The sequence below is a fragment of the Anthonomus grandis genome, chromosome 12 (genome assembly GCF_022605725.1).
Source record: "Anthonomus grandis grandis chromosome 12, icAntGran1.3, whole genome shotgun sequence".
Taxonomy (NCBI): Eukaryota; Metazoa; Arthropoda; class Insecta; order Coleoptera; family Curculionidae; genus Anthonomus; species Anthonomus grandis.
The window spans coordinates 5,116,529-5,132,304 of record NC_065557.1 but is presented as its reverse complement, the minus strand read 5'-3'; the positions used below and the strand labels follow the sequence as shown (position 1 = coordinate 5,132,304).

General features: G+C 34.6%; 2 protein-coding genes across 2 annotated transcripts; one reads left to right on the top strand and one right to left on the bottom strand.

Annotated features, from left to right (window-relative positions):
- The first annotated feature begins 1,108 nt into the window (after positions 1-1,108).
- LOC126743291 (transmembrane protease serine 9-like) lies at positions 1,109-8,203 on the top strand. Its single transcript, XM_050450321.1, has 12 exons — positions 1,109-1,263; positions 1,316-1,450; positions 2,921-3,021; positions 3,073-3,251; positions 3,307-3,578; positions 3,631-3,841; positions 6,047-6,069; positions 6,126-6,281; positions 7,291-7,388; positions 7,438-7,619; positions 7,678-7,949; positions 8,008-8,203. The coding sequence occupies exons 1-12, from the start codon at positions 1,126-1,128 to the stop codon at positions 8,119-8,121; spliced, it is 1,881 nt and encodes a 626-aa protein (XP_050306278.1). The 5' UTR covers positions 1,109-1,125; the 3' UTR covers positions 8,122-8,203.
- A 1,082-nt stretch (positions 8,204-9,285) lies between these two features.
- LOC126742890 (cyclin-dependent kinase 1-like) lies at positions 9,286-15,419 on the bottom strand. Its single transcript, XM_050449742.1, has 4 exons — positions 15,268-15,419; positions 14,997-15,135; positions 14,824-14,940; positions 9,286-10,246 (listed from the first exon to the last, which is right to left on the bottom strand). Exons 2-4 carry the CDS (start codon positions 15,119-15,121, stop codon positions 9,559-9,561), a joined length of 930 nt encoding a protein of 309 aa, XP_050305699.1. The 5' UTR covers positions 15,122-15,135; positions 15,268-15,419; the 3' UTR covers positions 9,286-9,558.
- Between the last annotated feature and the right edge of the window lie 357 nt (positions 15,420-15,776).

Below are 15,776 nucleotides of genomic sequence, written 5' to 3'. Positions count from 1 at the left end.
CAAATATTTCAATTAATGGCACTCCACTGATTGATTTGAACACGCCCAACTCCATGTTAATGAATGTGCTCTAGCCAATGCGGTAAGTATAGAGGCAGAGCCATCATAGGCGTACCAAGAGTTGTTACTGAAAAATCATACAGAAATACAGGGTGTTTTAGAACTATGGGATCAAACTTCTAGAGATTATTGTAGTTACAGAAGAAAACATTTAAATATAGGGGCTTAAGTACTAATTTTGAATTATTTCAAATGCTGCTATAAATTGTCCAGTTAAGTCCTGTTTTTTTTTTACTGGAGTTTCGTAGACCTAAGACTTCCCACAGGAAAAAATCTACTGACCTTAAATCAGGTCATCTAGGAGGCCAAGAAACTACTCCAATGTTATCGTTTTTAAAGATAACAACACAAAAGCACCGATAAATTATTTAAAATTATCAGCTATAAAATTTTTAAACATTGACATTGACATTCATTACATTTGTTATCATGATATCACGTATAAAAGGCAAAAATTAAATGCAATAAATCCTATTTAGGCAATTCATCGTTTTTTCTACATTTGAACGCATCGTAGGGCACTTTTCCAGACATGGGTTCCTATACTCAAATATTTTCTACTGTTGCACTGAATAAATTCTGAAACACCTTGTATTATCATACTCAATCAATAACCTAGTATTACAACCTGTAAGTACCTGTCTAATGCTGTTTGTTATTTAGAAGTGTGGCATAAAGGTTTGTTGAGTTCTTTTTTTTTATTTTTCTTTTCTTTTTGTTTATTCTTTAAATTAGTTTTAACTGTTTTACTTTACTACTTTGTTTTTTTGCATTTAATTTTTATTCTGTTATTATTGTTTTGATTTGTATTTTTTTTCTGCACTTCCTGTAAGTGGGTAACCGTTGGAAATAAAGACTTATTTATTTAAAGACTTATTTATTATATGCACTAAACTGATTAAATGCATCAAATACGGTCCAACTTATTGTTTGGTTTAACGTGCCAAAAAAATATGTTTTGATACAAATTAATATGATTCAGTAGTATCGATCGTATAACCGGAAAACAGAAATCCATTTTACTGCATTGGTTTATTGTATCTTTATGGACATGCAATTAATTATATGAGGGAAAAAAATAATTTTACTTCGCCGGGTTATAACTACCAAGTATCAGGGCTTAAATCCTCAAATTACCCGAAAATGTCGCAAATATTCATCATATTTTCCATCGTTTTAGTTAATACTATCACCGCTCAAAATGTAACTATTAATATAATTCGTAAATTTCCTACTTATTTAAAATTAACTTTAGTTTGACAATTTCATGCCGGCCCATCTGGACGACCAGGAAGGGTTTCGACAATTGTTTCCTCACATAAATGGGATTAATGAGCACAGTAAGATCGTAGGTGGAGAAGAGGTTACACCAAACTCCATACCATATCAAGTAAGTAAATAAATTGTTTAATTTATTAAAACAGTGAATTAAAAAAAAATGTGTGATGAAGGAACCAACTGCCAGAGATCTGAAGCATTACCGCTAAGTCAAATACCATGAACTTTATAAATATACCTGGACTGCCAATCCATTGAAAAATAAATGACCACTACTAGGTGGCCGCCATTTTGGGTGATTGTGTCCTTTCGATGTTGGTCAGTTTGACGAATTTCAGTGGTGCCAATTGTAGATAAATAAAACAATTAAAATATAAAATAAGTTTTATTATTGAAATGAAGTTATAAAAAGGGAAAATAGTAATTTAAGAAAGAGAGAAAGAGAAGCTCTATACAGATAAAGTTTTAAACAACTCAAGTGGAATAGACAGAGAAGAGGTATAGAAAAAATGGTATAGATGTTTCGAAATTTCTATTTACTGGCAACTAGTTTCGCATACCATACTCAGAAGAAAGCGTTTCAGAACATGGACCATATCCTCCTGTAAAGTCATATAAATTTAAGGCATTTTAAAATGAAAATACCTACTTTAATTTTTGAACTATGATTTTTATATAATATATAATAATGATTTCTTATTAATTATTTATGAGTGAAGAAAGTGCACGACATTTACAAGTCACGACTTTTTATATTTAAATTCATGACATATCACAATAAGTCAAACGTTAGCATTGTCAACTTCATTACCTTTACTTAATATATCTTTTGTTATTGGCAACACTGAAAATGTTTAGAGTGCCAACATCAAAAGGACACAACCATTATAAAAATGGTTATGTAAAGTAAATGACCACTACTAGGTGGTCGCCATTTTGAGTGATTGTGTCCCTTTGATGTTGGTCATTCTGACAAAATTCAGTTGTGCCAATTGTAGGGAAACAAAACAAATCAAGTTTTTGGGAGGTTATATTTACAAAAACAAAATAGAAAGTTACATTTAGTTAAGATGGTCGCGTTAGATTTGAGATTTTTTTTGTACTTCTTTAAGGATTTACGAGAGAAAGCAATCATCACCTAAAATGAGACAGATTCAATTAACTTGGGATAGATGCATGCACTTTAAAATATTTGTTTTATTATTCTGATAAACTTGAACCTTATAAATTCTAATACCAAGAAAATGATGATCTTTTGTTCGTATTTACTTAACAAATTTAGTTAAAAACACTTTTATTTTCTTCCTATTTTTACTTTACGACTTTTTTTTCCTTCTATGTACAGTGCTTCCAGATTAATAGATATAACGTGACAGGTCACATGTCAAACGTCAGCGTCGTCAACTTCATTACTGTTATTTAATATATTTTTGTTGGCAACACTAAAAATGTTCAGAGTGACCAACATCAAAAAGACATAACGACTATAAAAATGGCGGCCACCAGACAGTGGTCATTTTAGTGTATGGGGGGCCATATGCATTAGCAGTCCCGTTATATTTATTAAGTTTCGAAATTTTAGGTTGGCTTAAGTGTTCCGGTGACCGTAGGGGGACGCTACTTCTGTGGCGGATCGATCCTGGACGCGCGTAACATCCTGACCGCGGCCCACTGTATCGACTAGTAAGTACCTCCAACCCCTCCCTCTAAATATTCTGGAACATTCTCGAATAGTTTCAGTCCATCGTCCAACGTAACGGTTTACTTGGGGGCGCACAATATGCCACCCAAAGACTCCGATGACGTGTTGACCTTGTACACGGATGACGTGGTCGTTTATCCAGGGTGGCACCGCCCCACGTTACTACACGATATCGGATTGGTGCGTCTCAAGGAACCCGTTGAACTCACTGGTACTAGTTGAGCAATATGCGTTAATAAGTTCACACTGACTTTTATTGATTTTAGATAAGTATAATGTTATTTCGCTTCCGGAAGATGACTCCCACGACTATCTGGGAAATATTTCTTTGGTCACCGGCTGGGGTAGACCGATAGAAGACGTCCCCGGCATATCACCTGTGTTAAATCAACTCTACTCCACCATAATGAGCAATTATGCTTGCAGGCTGGCTTATTTGGGTTCCATAGAAGACAGTAACATCTGTATGTCTTCTTATGTAGGCAGAGCCACTTGCAGCGGAGATTCCGGAGGACCTTTGGTGGTAGACGGCATCCAAGTCGGTACAGAAACAATTACCACAAATTTTGTTTTAATTAAGGGGGTTTTAGGTGGGAGTGGTGTCTTTTGGTAGCGGCTGGGGATGCGCCCAAGGATATCCGTCAGTATTCGCACGGGTTACGTACTATTTGGACTGGATCAAAGCTAATATGGCGGATGCTACAGCGACAAGTTCTTTTACAACAGCATCCACTGAATCCAGTAGAGATTCGAGTAAAGAAGATTCTACTGGCTCTTCTGAGGGTAGCGGTGATGAAGTTTGAGGATAATCTTAGGTTATGTCAGTGTTGCCAACTTTTATACAATAGTACAAGTTCCCACAAAATAATAGTACAGATGGTACAAAAGCAGTACATTTTTCATTGGAGATTTTTATTCTTTCGCTTTCAGGGTTGGTTACATTTTCTTTACGTCTCAAGGCAATTATTTATTTTTAAATGTACAGTTTATTTTTCTAACGCGAAAAAAAAGCTTTTTGGAGCTAATATTCTAATAGTATTTTTGCCTTACTATTACGGGTTTAAATAAAGCATAGTACACAATGTGTAATAATAGTACACATACTATAATAATAATTGGCAACACTGGATTATGTGCACAGCTTAGGTTAGGTACAAGACCAGTTTCGTATATTAATAATCTTAATATACATTGCTTTATTTTTCCTTCTCGTTAATACACATACCGTTGATTAGGTTTTAGGAATTTGGAGAATGTTGATAACACTGATTAATTTCAAGAGAAACTTACAATATCCATAATAATAATAATAATGGTCTTTTTATTATTTTTTTATATATAGATATAATTAAATTTATGAATTATATATTTATGTCTTTTCATTTTTCCTTGAGGTTTAATGCTTAAGTAATCAAACATTTTAAAATAATTAGGTCATTAGTAATTCAAGTTTATTCACTCCTGCCATATACCAAGTTTACACGAGCACCTTAAAGTGGGTTAGTGGAAATCGATTTAAGATAATTCGCATGGATAAACACCCATAAACCGCTTTAGCGATCGTATATCGGTTTAACTTAAATCGATTTTAATCGATTTAAAGTGGTTAATCTGGTTTTAAACCGCCTTAAACTACCGTGTAAGCACCAGTCATTACTCAACCGATTTAACTCCCAGTGCTACCAACACAAATCTGCAATTACTTAAAAAAAAATATTTATAAACAGGTATTATAACGTTAGATGTTAATTTTTGCGTCATTTTGTTATCACTTGTTGTTTAAAAAGTTTACTAACTTTTTAACTATTAAACTAACTAGTCAACAAATTTTTTTAATGCTCTCATGTAAACACTAACCGATCTGAATTATAAGCTTAATTTTTCGAACAAACTTGGTAAGTGGCAGACGTCATAGCCGTTGTCAACACGATATACTGCCGTGAGTCATTTATGTCAAATGTCAGATAAAATTGACTGTCAAACGTCTTAAGCTGTCGTTTGTCAAAACTACGGTGTTGCCTGGTCTTCATCAATTGGTTTGACATTTGAAACATTTGTTTGTCAGTAGCTGTCATCAGTAGTTACAATGCGTTTCTGGTTTTAAACAAAGTAGGGTAAAACTTACGTCACAAATCACCCGCTTGACGTTTGGTATTTCCCAATTATTACTTGGGTTACTCTTTTGGTTTTAAAGTTGGAAGAAGGCTATAGCCGAACCACGATTACTCTTTTGGTTGACAACTTTGACAGGTAAGTGTGACGTATGCTTCCCCCATCACTTAAAAATTATCGTCTAAAGAGACAGTCGCTGAAATGGATTATTAGCAATGGAATTGGAAATGGTTATTAGCAATTAAACAGTTGATGTTTTTGTTTTTTCTTTTTTGTTTGACTAAAAAAATGAAGTCGAATTTTTTCATCCTGCAGAGTTTTCTTCCGAATAAACTTTCATTGGATTTAAAATAAATTATGAAAAATGCCTATATGAATAAAAGTACCTTTATTAATACTTTCTTATGCAATAATTAAAAAGGATATGAAATATATGTATGTTTAGCAAATATAACATAATATAAAATTTTTAACTTAGGTACCATCAAGCAAATTGTTTGCCTGATTTTCTAGATCATTAACCTTAACTACCACTTCTTCTCCTTGGTAATTTAAAACTAATTAGTATTTAATCTTTTCAATTTATAAAAGTCTAAAGTTTTTTTTAATTATCATTTTCCCTCATGCTAAATTTTTCCCATAAAGAACATTATCATGTATACTCATCTTATTATTGTCATTTATATTGCCCTCGCCTATAAATTACTGACATTCCAATCTATCGAGAAAATAAGAAATTATGGACCACATAAATCCATCTCCCTTAATCCGAGAACCATCTAAGATTAAGCGTGTCAATATAAGCAAGAAACTAAGATACGCATTACGGTTTTTATACTCAAAAGAACAGGATAATGACTTGTTTAGCGGGACTTATAATAATTTCAATTTTAGCCTTATCGGGGGCAGAAATATTGGTAAGTAAGGCCCAAAAGACTTCGCAAGAAGATTTCTCACTAAATTAATTATATAGACAAGGGAGGAGTATGAAAAAGCCACCCCGGGACATTTGGAAACCGATCCGGACTTCCAGAAGCGATTCCCGAACATCCCGGGACCGCACTGGGCCAAACTCGATCCGAGAATCGTGGGCGGTGAGGAGGTCAGACGTAATTCGCGACCCTATCAAGTAAGAACCTAAACATTTGCCTCTCTGATTATTAACAGTAAAACACATGTCAAATACTAGGGAATTATTGAAGATTCAAATAGTGCTAGCAGTAATTAAGGCTAAAACCGTATTATATGACTGCTAATGCATATGGCCACCAGACCCAAAAATGGCCGCTGCCTGATGGCCGCCATTTTTATAGTGGTTGTGTCCTTTTGATGTTGGTCACTATGAACATTTTCAGTGTTGCCAACTATAAATATAGTTGCCGACGCTGACGTTTGACGTGTGACCTGTCACAGACAAAATTAATTTTTTTCATTGACATTTGGGATTCTAAAGTCACGACTCGACACGATTACTCGATGTGATTTACATCATTTACTTTTCATTAAATTGGCAGTCCAAGTATATTTATAAAGTTCGTGTTGCTAAGCCTAAACGTGTGTATGGAAAAAGAGTTATTGGCGCGTTAGGTTAGTGCCGTTGACGGTATTCTTAACCTCAAACTCTATTTTTTTTTGCAGCTGTTTATTTCATTTCTAACGAGATTATTCTTAATAAATTCTCTCAACAAGATCAAATCGTCCTCGTAGGTAAAATGGAGCCTCAATTTTTTTCCTCGTTCATTTGAAGCGAAATTGGGACTAAACACTATAATAACCAATTATTGTTCGTGTCTTCTCAGAGAACCACTTTTCTAACAAATAAAATAACCTCATTGCCTCATTTTGTCACGTCATGTGTCATGATTCAAATGTCAAAACTGTCAAAATAAGGAAGCAAAAACACTTGAGGCCTAATTTAGCCGCAATTAAAGCCTAGCAGTATCGTTATTAAAATTTCCCTTATTTTTTACTGCTAGGCCTCATATGAGTTCCAATAATCCCCTATTATATAAATAATTTACTGCAATGAGACACGTACGTGTCCTAAACAGCTGTGAAATTAGTCAGCATTTTGACATTTGACAGCTATACTAAAATGGCGGGACTTTTGATTTTCTATGGCCATTTTGTTTTCTTAGGTGGGCATGTACATTCCCGTTGGATTAGAACGTTCGTTTTGCGGTGCTTCCCTAATAAATGCCCGTACGATCCTCACCGCGGCCCACTGTGTCGATAAGTAAGTTATAATAATTTTTTTTTTTAAATTTAAGACACTCGAATTTTAGTCGTAACGGAAATGTAACTTTACATTTCGGGGCCCACGAAATGCCCCCCTTGCTCAACGACACGAACGTCGTAACGGTGGAGTCGGATGACGTGGTGATTCATCCGTTGTGGAGCAGAGCCACGATGAGACACGATATCGCTATCATCCGCTTAAGACCAGAGAACGCAATCTCTTTTAACGGTAATCGAGTATACCGACTATTTAATATTGTGGACTAATGGCTTTCGGGACATTTTAGCGAACATAACCCCAGTTCTTTTGCCACGTGATACGACTCAAAGCTACTTGGGCAACACGACCTTGGTGAGCGGCTGGGGACGTCCGTCGGATGACGTGTGGACAATTTCGCCCGTTTTAAGGGAGGTGACGTCCACGGTTATTAGCAACTACGCATGTCGTTTGGCCTATACTGGGACAGTCGAGGAGTGTCATATTTGCATTTCGGGGGCGTTGGGGCGCAGCACCTGTCAGGGGGACAGTGGGGGACCGTTGATGATCAACGGCGTACAGGTACCAAAAATTCCTTATTTTAAGGAGTTTAGTGTATGATTCGTAATTTTGTTTTTAGATTGGGGTTGTGTCGTTTGGCAGCAGTTGGGGATGCGCCATTGGTTGGCCGGCAGCCTTCGCGAGAGTCACGTGCTACTTGGATTGGATCGCGCAGAATCAAGTCAACGTGTAGTTTAGGTCCAATTATTATTATTATTTTTTTAAATTTAAACTCTGTAAAATAAAATAGGAAACCGTAAATATGTGCAACTAAACTAGGGTTTATTGATTTTTTAACACCTTCATTCATGGTTCAGTTAGACTGTCACACTTGTCACTGCCATTTTGACACCTGACTCAAAATATAACATTGACAGTTCACACTATTAAAATCATTCTTATTGTAGAGTGACCTTATTAGAGAGTTTAAGTGCAGCGACGACGTAGCCAAGATTTACGCACGTTAAACGAGGGTTAACGCACCCACGAGTATAACGTTAGGTGTCCCGCGAAATGAGTTTAAGCGAAATATTTTCTGCGTGTTGACGTGACGTGACAGAATTGACAGCGACTTGTCATTTGTCAAGTGCCAGGCGGGATAATCTATATATTTAAAACACTAAGCCAAATTTTTCAGCAAGTTCGTGAGAGAGTTGTATTGCATCAATTTACACGATCTTTTTTTTTAAATAATCCCCTGATTACCGAGACCTTTCAACACTATTTTTTTTATTGTTTTATTGCGTATATTTTTTTATAAAAACAATATAATTCTTAAGCCGATAACATTTTCTGTGCAGTATGGCGAAACTCTTAAAGGATATGGATAAAACTTTTCCACTGGGAGTTATAGCCGCTTATATCTTTTAACATCTAATGATTTAATAATTTTTTATCAAAAACCTTTCGTTTGTAACCACCATAAATCTATTTAGTTATGCATTGTTAATATCTGGACAAAAAATTATTAAAATTCCTTGGAAATTATAGGAGATACGGCATTATATCAATTAAATAACAGGGGGTGCGGACTATACACATAGGTCGCTACGTTCACACACATGCAAAAATATCTAGAAAAAAAACACAGAGTGGCAACATTGGATACTTGCATTCTAAACATGAGGTATTCTACGTTGCCAAATTGCTTTTTTTTAATTAAAACCACTGCGAGATTTACTGAAATCCGGATATATTGGCTTCTAGTAAACTCCTTAAACCGGATTATTGGCTTCCATAAAATGAGTCACTTTTTTTCACCCTTTTTGGTTGCCAAATAATGCGGTTGCCTCGGCTATGCCCCATATTTATAACGGGATTATCGAGGGGTAAAAACAAGAAATTAAAACACATGGAATTACAGTAAAATAAGTTTTATTTCAATATTTAGTAGTAAATTGAACCCTATACACTAAAAATGAATACTAAAAATATATCTTAGTTTGTCTATGCGTATGGGTGCCTCTACGTATATGGCCATCAAAACATGGCACCATCTTAACTTAAGACTGAACTGTTACTAAGTATGTACAAAATTAACTGGTTAAGACACCCTCAAAGAAACATACGACACAATATAATAAAAAAGCAACATTTTTTTTTTCTAATAAATAAATACATACTACAAGTCTTACTTATTTTTTTCAACAATCACTGGCATTACGCTGAGATCTACGTCGCGGAAGTACGGGTGTGTGGCAATACCTTTAGCAGAAATTCTCTTACTAGGGTCATAAATCAGCATTTTTCCCAGCAGATCCAGTCCATCTTCGCTCAAATTTTTCACCTGATGTTCCAGGTTATAACTGGTCCAGTTCGGAAAGATCGCATGGTATTCAGGCAAAGAAGACACCCCTTTCCAAATATCTTCTGTAGGGGTCTTTAGCACCCTAAAGATCCTGAATAGCTGATCAATTTCACTGTCCCCTTGGAACAATGGTTTTCTAGTGACCATTTCGGCAAAAATACACCCAACTGACCATATGTCTACTGGACAAGAGTATCTGGCAGCCCCAAGCAGAACTTCAGGAGCCCGGTACCATAAAGTGACCACTTCATGGGTGTAAATCCTCACGGGGATACCGAAGGCCCGTCCTAAGCCAAAATCGGCCACTTTAATGGCTCCATCTCTACTAATTAGTAAGTTTTGGGGCTTAAGGTCCCTGTGGATCACTCGTCTTTGATGACAGAACAATATGGCTTCGTTTATTTGGAATAAATAGCTTTTGACTAGTTTTGGGTTCATCATTTTGCCACTTTCGATGTTGTCCAGGTATTTTTTCAAGTCCATACAGAGGTATTCGAAAATTAGATACAACCTAAAAGGAATTTAGGAAATAGAATTTGCTACTATAAAGCTAAAGTGGAAGCACACATTTAAATATATTGGCAATATAATGGTAATTACTATTTTTTCTATCTAACAGAGAAGAAGTGTTGGGTTAGAGAAAAAAATTCTCTAGCATTTAGATAGAATCCATCAGAAGTCAATCCTGAGCCCTTTCACAATAGCATGTATAAAAATAACCAACAATACCATGGATAGAAATGTGGATGACCAGTTTTCATTACTTGTAAATGTACTCTCTTATTTTATTGATGAGTGTTTTTCTCTTAAAACCAAACTGAGCGATCAAGGTAATAAAACTCAATAAAAAATTGAATGGTTTGATGGTGTCTTGAAAGATTACACACGCTGCATTACTAAATGTAACCCCATTTTAGTCACTAAGAATCAATTAAATACCCATAAAAATACCTATAGAAAAGCTATGTGTGAAGCAAAAAAAGACTCATATATTCATGAATCCAAAAATAAACAAGTGCCAATGTGGAGAGTTATAAAACAAAATTCGTCCAATCAAATAGCTACAAGCAGTGCCACACTAAATGCTGAATCCTTTAATTCTTTCTTTACATCAATTGCAGAATTAATTATCAACAATATTAATTTTTATCTGTCCATAACGAGCAAGCAATTCCCACAAGCAATGAAAACAGCTTTGGTCACTCCTATACATAAAAGTGGCAAAACAAATGAAATAAAAAAACTACAGACCTATAACTAAAATTTTCGAACTAATTTTATATGAAAACCTAACAGATCATTTCAAACCAAGTATTTCTAAATTTCAACATTGCTTTGTCACTGACAAAACAACTGTCACCGACATTTGTATACTGTCTGAATATGCCTCACAAGCAACCTCAAGCAAAGCTCAGTTAAATGTAATCTATACAGATTGTGAGAAGGCGTCCGACCGGGTTGATCATCGGCTGCTCCTGGATCGGCTGGTTGCAATATCATACTAAGTTTTTTGTTTTTTTGCAGCCTTATCTGCGAAATTGGATCCTAATATTAAAGATTGGCAAAAGCACTTCAAATAGATATATGGGGCTACCTCAGGTCTACCGCAAGATACCATCTTTTTCCTGACTGCGTATCAAAACCTATGGGACTTCTTTTTGCAGATGACTTTAAGCTTTGAAAAATGATAACCAACTTTCAAGATTGCATTTTACTTCAGAGCGACATAGACGATATCATTCTATGGTTTCGCAACAATAAAATGTTACTAAGTGTTCTGTTAGAAGTTTTTCACTGAAGGTAAATATAATTGAGTATGATCATAAAATTAATCATACTCAATAATATTTACCTGATTTTATCATTGATTGATTGGGCTCATCCGTAGCCGATCGATAGTTCTAGCCGGGACACTGGTTTCGTGGCGTCAAAATTGAAGCCGAGATTTGATGGCGCACGCCGTACAGTGCAACGACTAAGTGGAGATACCGAGGACAGAATATTTTACATTTTTATTATTGAATTTTTATTCTTTTTAAAACTCAAAGCGAGTATCAAAATAGTTTGGTAGTTTAAAATTTTAAATGCGTAATCTTACTATAAACTACAATAATAACTGCAGTAAAATATTATTTCGAATCAACGCAAAATATGTGCTCCCGCGCGGAATTTTTGCCATCGCGATGCGGTCGTCGCCTCGCATGATTTCGGCTTCTGTTGTGAGGTATCGATGGAAGCGGGGATAAGTGTCCAGGCTAGAACTATCGATCGGCTACGGCTCATCCTGGAGTGTAAGACTAAAATTAGGGATTTGGGAGTCACTTTTTAGAGTGATATGAATTTCAATACACATTATATAGAAATGGTCAATAAGGCTTATAAGTCTTTGTGATTAGAAATAGCAGGACGTTTGAGCTAAAGACTATTGTTAGGCTTTATAATGCCCTGGTTAGACCACACTTGGAATATGCTGCACAAATTTGGATGCCATCCGCCCACATTTACTTAGAAAAAGTGCAAAAGAGATTCCTAAGATACCTCTATGTTAAGAAAAACAATGCTCATTCACGTGTGGTCTCACACAGAAGCATGATAGCCAGCTTCCAATTTACAAGCTTATTGGACAGAAGAAACAAACAGCCTGTGATTTTTATACACTCTATCCTAAACAATAAAAAATATAGAGACTGTGATTTAGCTAAGTACATATATTTCAATGTTCCTTAAGATTAATTAGAGAATTCTAGACTACAATTTGTTCAAAATCAACCTAGTGAGCCATTCACCCATAAATATAACTCTACTTATATGTAACCACATACTTAAAAAGAATCACATAGATATTTTTAATATAGCCCAACCACAATTGCAAACTACTCTTGCTAATGTTTAGTAGGCCTTAGGTGAAAAGTAAATTGTTTTTTTTGTTATTTCTTGTTTCCTTAGATGTAAATTTGCATGTGTTTTCCCTTTTCAATTTTATTTGTTTCTTTTTTCCATGTTGTTTTCTAGTTTAGTTTTTATGCCATTACTTGTAATTACTAGTTCACTGGTGTTTGTAATGTGTACCAAATAAATAAATAAATAAATATGACAGATCCATAAACATCATTCTCTGATTACATGCCTGCTTTTGAGGATAGCATTTGCTTCTCTTTTCAGCTAACCACCTTTAACATTGTAAGAGATAAAACTAAGGACCTAAAAGCTAACAGAAGTAGAGATTGCTTTGACTTTAATAATAAAATTCTTTAGACCTTTAAACAGCCTATACCTTAAGTATACCTTTGAACAAGTTAATAAACCAGTGTATTTCTGCTGGCATTTATTGAAAAATACTTAAAAAAGCAAAGGTTGTTCCTATCTTTAAGGGTAAAGGGTCACAGGATGATCTGATAAATTATCTACCAATTTCTATACTTCCCATAATTTCAAAAGTATTTGAGTCGGTTTTAACAGACCAACTTCGAAAGCAATAAACTATTTGCCAATGTGCAGTGCAGTTTTTGTAATAATAAATCCACAACATTGGCAATAGACAATCTTATAAAACTTGTAACTGAGGTAATGATTTGTATGCTTCTTGTTATGATCACACTACAGCATTTCATTGTGTCTCTCATGAAATTTTGATCCAGAAACTAAAATCTCACCACCTGGATGAGGCGAGCATAAGGTTAATTCAGTCCTACCTTCAGGACCGCACTCAGTATGTTAATTTGAATAATGACTCATCAACTAACAGGAATATAAAAAATGGTGTAACACAAGGTTTTGTCCCAGGACCTTTATTGTTTTTGATATAGATAAATGATCTTTCAAATATTCAACACTTGCTCCTTATTCTTTTTGCTAAAGATACTAGTAATTTTATTGAGTATGAGCCTTGAGTATGGTTAAAGAGCATTTACAAGAAAATCCAGGAATGGTTTTTGGCCAACAGACTTTGCAAAACTTACATGGGAAGAACACAATGCTTTTGTAATTAGGTCCCTGAGGTCAATAACATCAAAAGCAACCATTATGACTGCTTATCATAGGTATTTCGCTGCAAATATGTCATATGCAATACCATTATCCATTCCATATCCATTGTTGGGCTGGATTGCTGCAGGCAGCACTGCAGAGAGCTTCATATACTTACCTTTCCTAGTGCTTAGATATATCAATGTCTGGTGTATATTGTTAATAATATGTTCCTGTTTGCAACTTACTCTGATATAAACTAATACCTGACATAATAGAGATATTGTACCTAATTTTCATAGACTTTCAAGGACCAAGGGTGGCTCTGATCTCATACTAGAAATTTAGAGCCTTAACTATTTTTATCAAAAATGAAATATTATTTGATTACTGGTGCTTTTTTACTCTATTCATGAATACCTAGGAAGTAGTTTTAATGTTGTATGATGCATATTTTGAATTTTGTGTGAAATTATTACACTGAATGTTTGTGATTCTTGTGTCTAAAATTAATGTGATATTAGTTCTAAGCTTTTATAAGTGAAAACTTGTATGTAATTTTAAATTGTATATTCGTTTTTAGTTAGGTATATATGTTCTTTGTTTTCGTCTCATATATATTATCTAGTAAGCTACTTTGTAATTGTGTATTTTAACAATATCTGTTTTTGTAAATGATGTACTTATATCTTGTTATTTTATATATGACATAAAGTATAAGCAAACATTTTTGTTAGATTGAAAAGCTTCCATATTATTAGTTATATGTACAAATACAGCTTGTATAATGTATGCATAAACAGTTCCATCTCCATTCTTATTTACATTATTCAAAAAAATTAGGTTTATCAAGATATTTCAGTCAGGAAGCAGAAAAACAAAAATGGTTCTTGCTGACACATGTTTCTACTTATTGACTTCTTCAGGCCACCAGAAAATTAAAAGAAAAGAAAAATATAAAGGCACAGGAGCTACATGTACAATTAGCTCTAGTATCTCCTGTTTCCAGGTCACTCATAAAGCAACATTCCACACCATTAAATGCTGTGATGACTTTAAAATGAACAATAACAATAACTTAACCTCATTAATAAAAACTAATCAGTTTATCAAAGAACTTACTTGGGTTCGTCCAAAATAACCTCAAGCAAAGTAACAATGTTCTTGTGTTTTAATTCCATTAAAAGGCTCATTTCCCTTAAGGCGGTGGACGGGATGCCCTCGTCTTCATTCTCAAGGCTAAAAAAAAAAAATTTGAAGTAAGTGAAAATTTGGGAGCTCAGGATTGCACCTACCGGATTCTCTTCATGGCGACCATTTCTCCAGTTTTCTTGTTTTTTCCTTTGTAGACCACACCGTAGGTACCCTCCCCGATCTTTTCTATCTTGTAGAAGTCCTCTACCTTCACGGAGGACCCCATTATTTATCTGAAAACTATACATTAAGGTGAACGTTAAGAATTATAAACCCATGGGTGGTGTTATTGAATTTGATTGTGGCGATTATTACAGTTTCAAGGGGAGTTAATGAAATAGAGCTTAAACTATTGGGTTTTATTTAACTCACCAAGAAAAAACAGAAATTAAATAATGAAAAACTCCAACGAACTTTCGAATATACAAGTTTCGGTTAACAAAATGGAGGGACGGCTGTTTTATTTTTGACATATGTCACTTTTTTTGAACTGACCAATGATGAGGTTTGTTGTTTACTTACATATGAAAAGAGAGATAGTAAATTATTTAATTAAAATTAGTATTGCTGTCTTCGTCTTATTCATTGGCAGTATATATAACCATTCTACACGTCAGCGCACATAATGTGACTGACGTTTTCAATCAAGAGGTCGACAACGGAGCCCCAGTGTTGCCAGACCTGGATGATTGGTGATTATATACTGCAAAAGTCATTTCTTGCAGATCATTTAAAATAACTCCAAAACGGTTACACTTAGATTATTTTACAAAAAATGTATAGAGTGGTGGTTCCATTTAATACAACAAACACGTTGCCAAGTTTTGATGAGAAATTATTTTTGTTCCAATTTAACATTGACAGATAGGAACATTTGATGC

What these genes read in the sequence shown, in the direction of transcription:
- LOC126742890 (XM_050449742.1), bottom strand. Translation starts at nt 15,121, where the DNA reads ATGGGGTCCTCCGTGAAGGTAGAGGACTTCTACAAGATAGAAAAGATC. An exon ending in GTCGCCATGAAGAGAATCCG is followed by an intron (nt 14,941 to 14,996) that starts GTAGGTGCAATC and finishes TTTTTTTTTTAG; the next exon opens with CCTTGAGAATGAAGACGAGG. An exon ending in GTTATTTTGGACGAACCCAA is followed by an intron (nt 10,247 to 14,823) that starts GTAAGTTCTTTG and finishes AATTCCTTTTAG; the next exon opens with GTTGTATCTAATTTTCGAAT.
- LOC126743291 (XM_050450321.1), top strand. Translation starts at nt 1,126, where the DNA reads ATGAGGGAAAAAAATAATTTTACTTCGCCGGGTTATAACTACCAAGTA. An exon ending in GCGGCCCACTGTGTCGATAA is followed by an intron (nt 7,389 to 7,437) that starts GTAAGTTATAAT and finishes CTCGAATTTTAG; the next exon opens with TCGTAACGGAAATGTAACTT. An exon ending in GAACGCAATCTCTTTTAACG is followed by an intron (nt 7,620 to 7,677) that starts GTAATCGAGTAT and finishes GGGACATTTTAG; the next exon opens with CGAACATAACCCCAGTTCTT.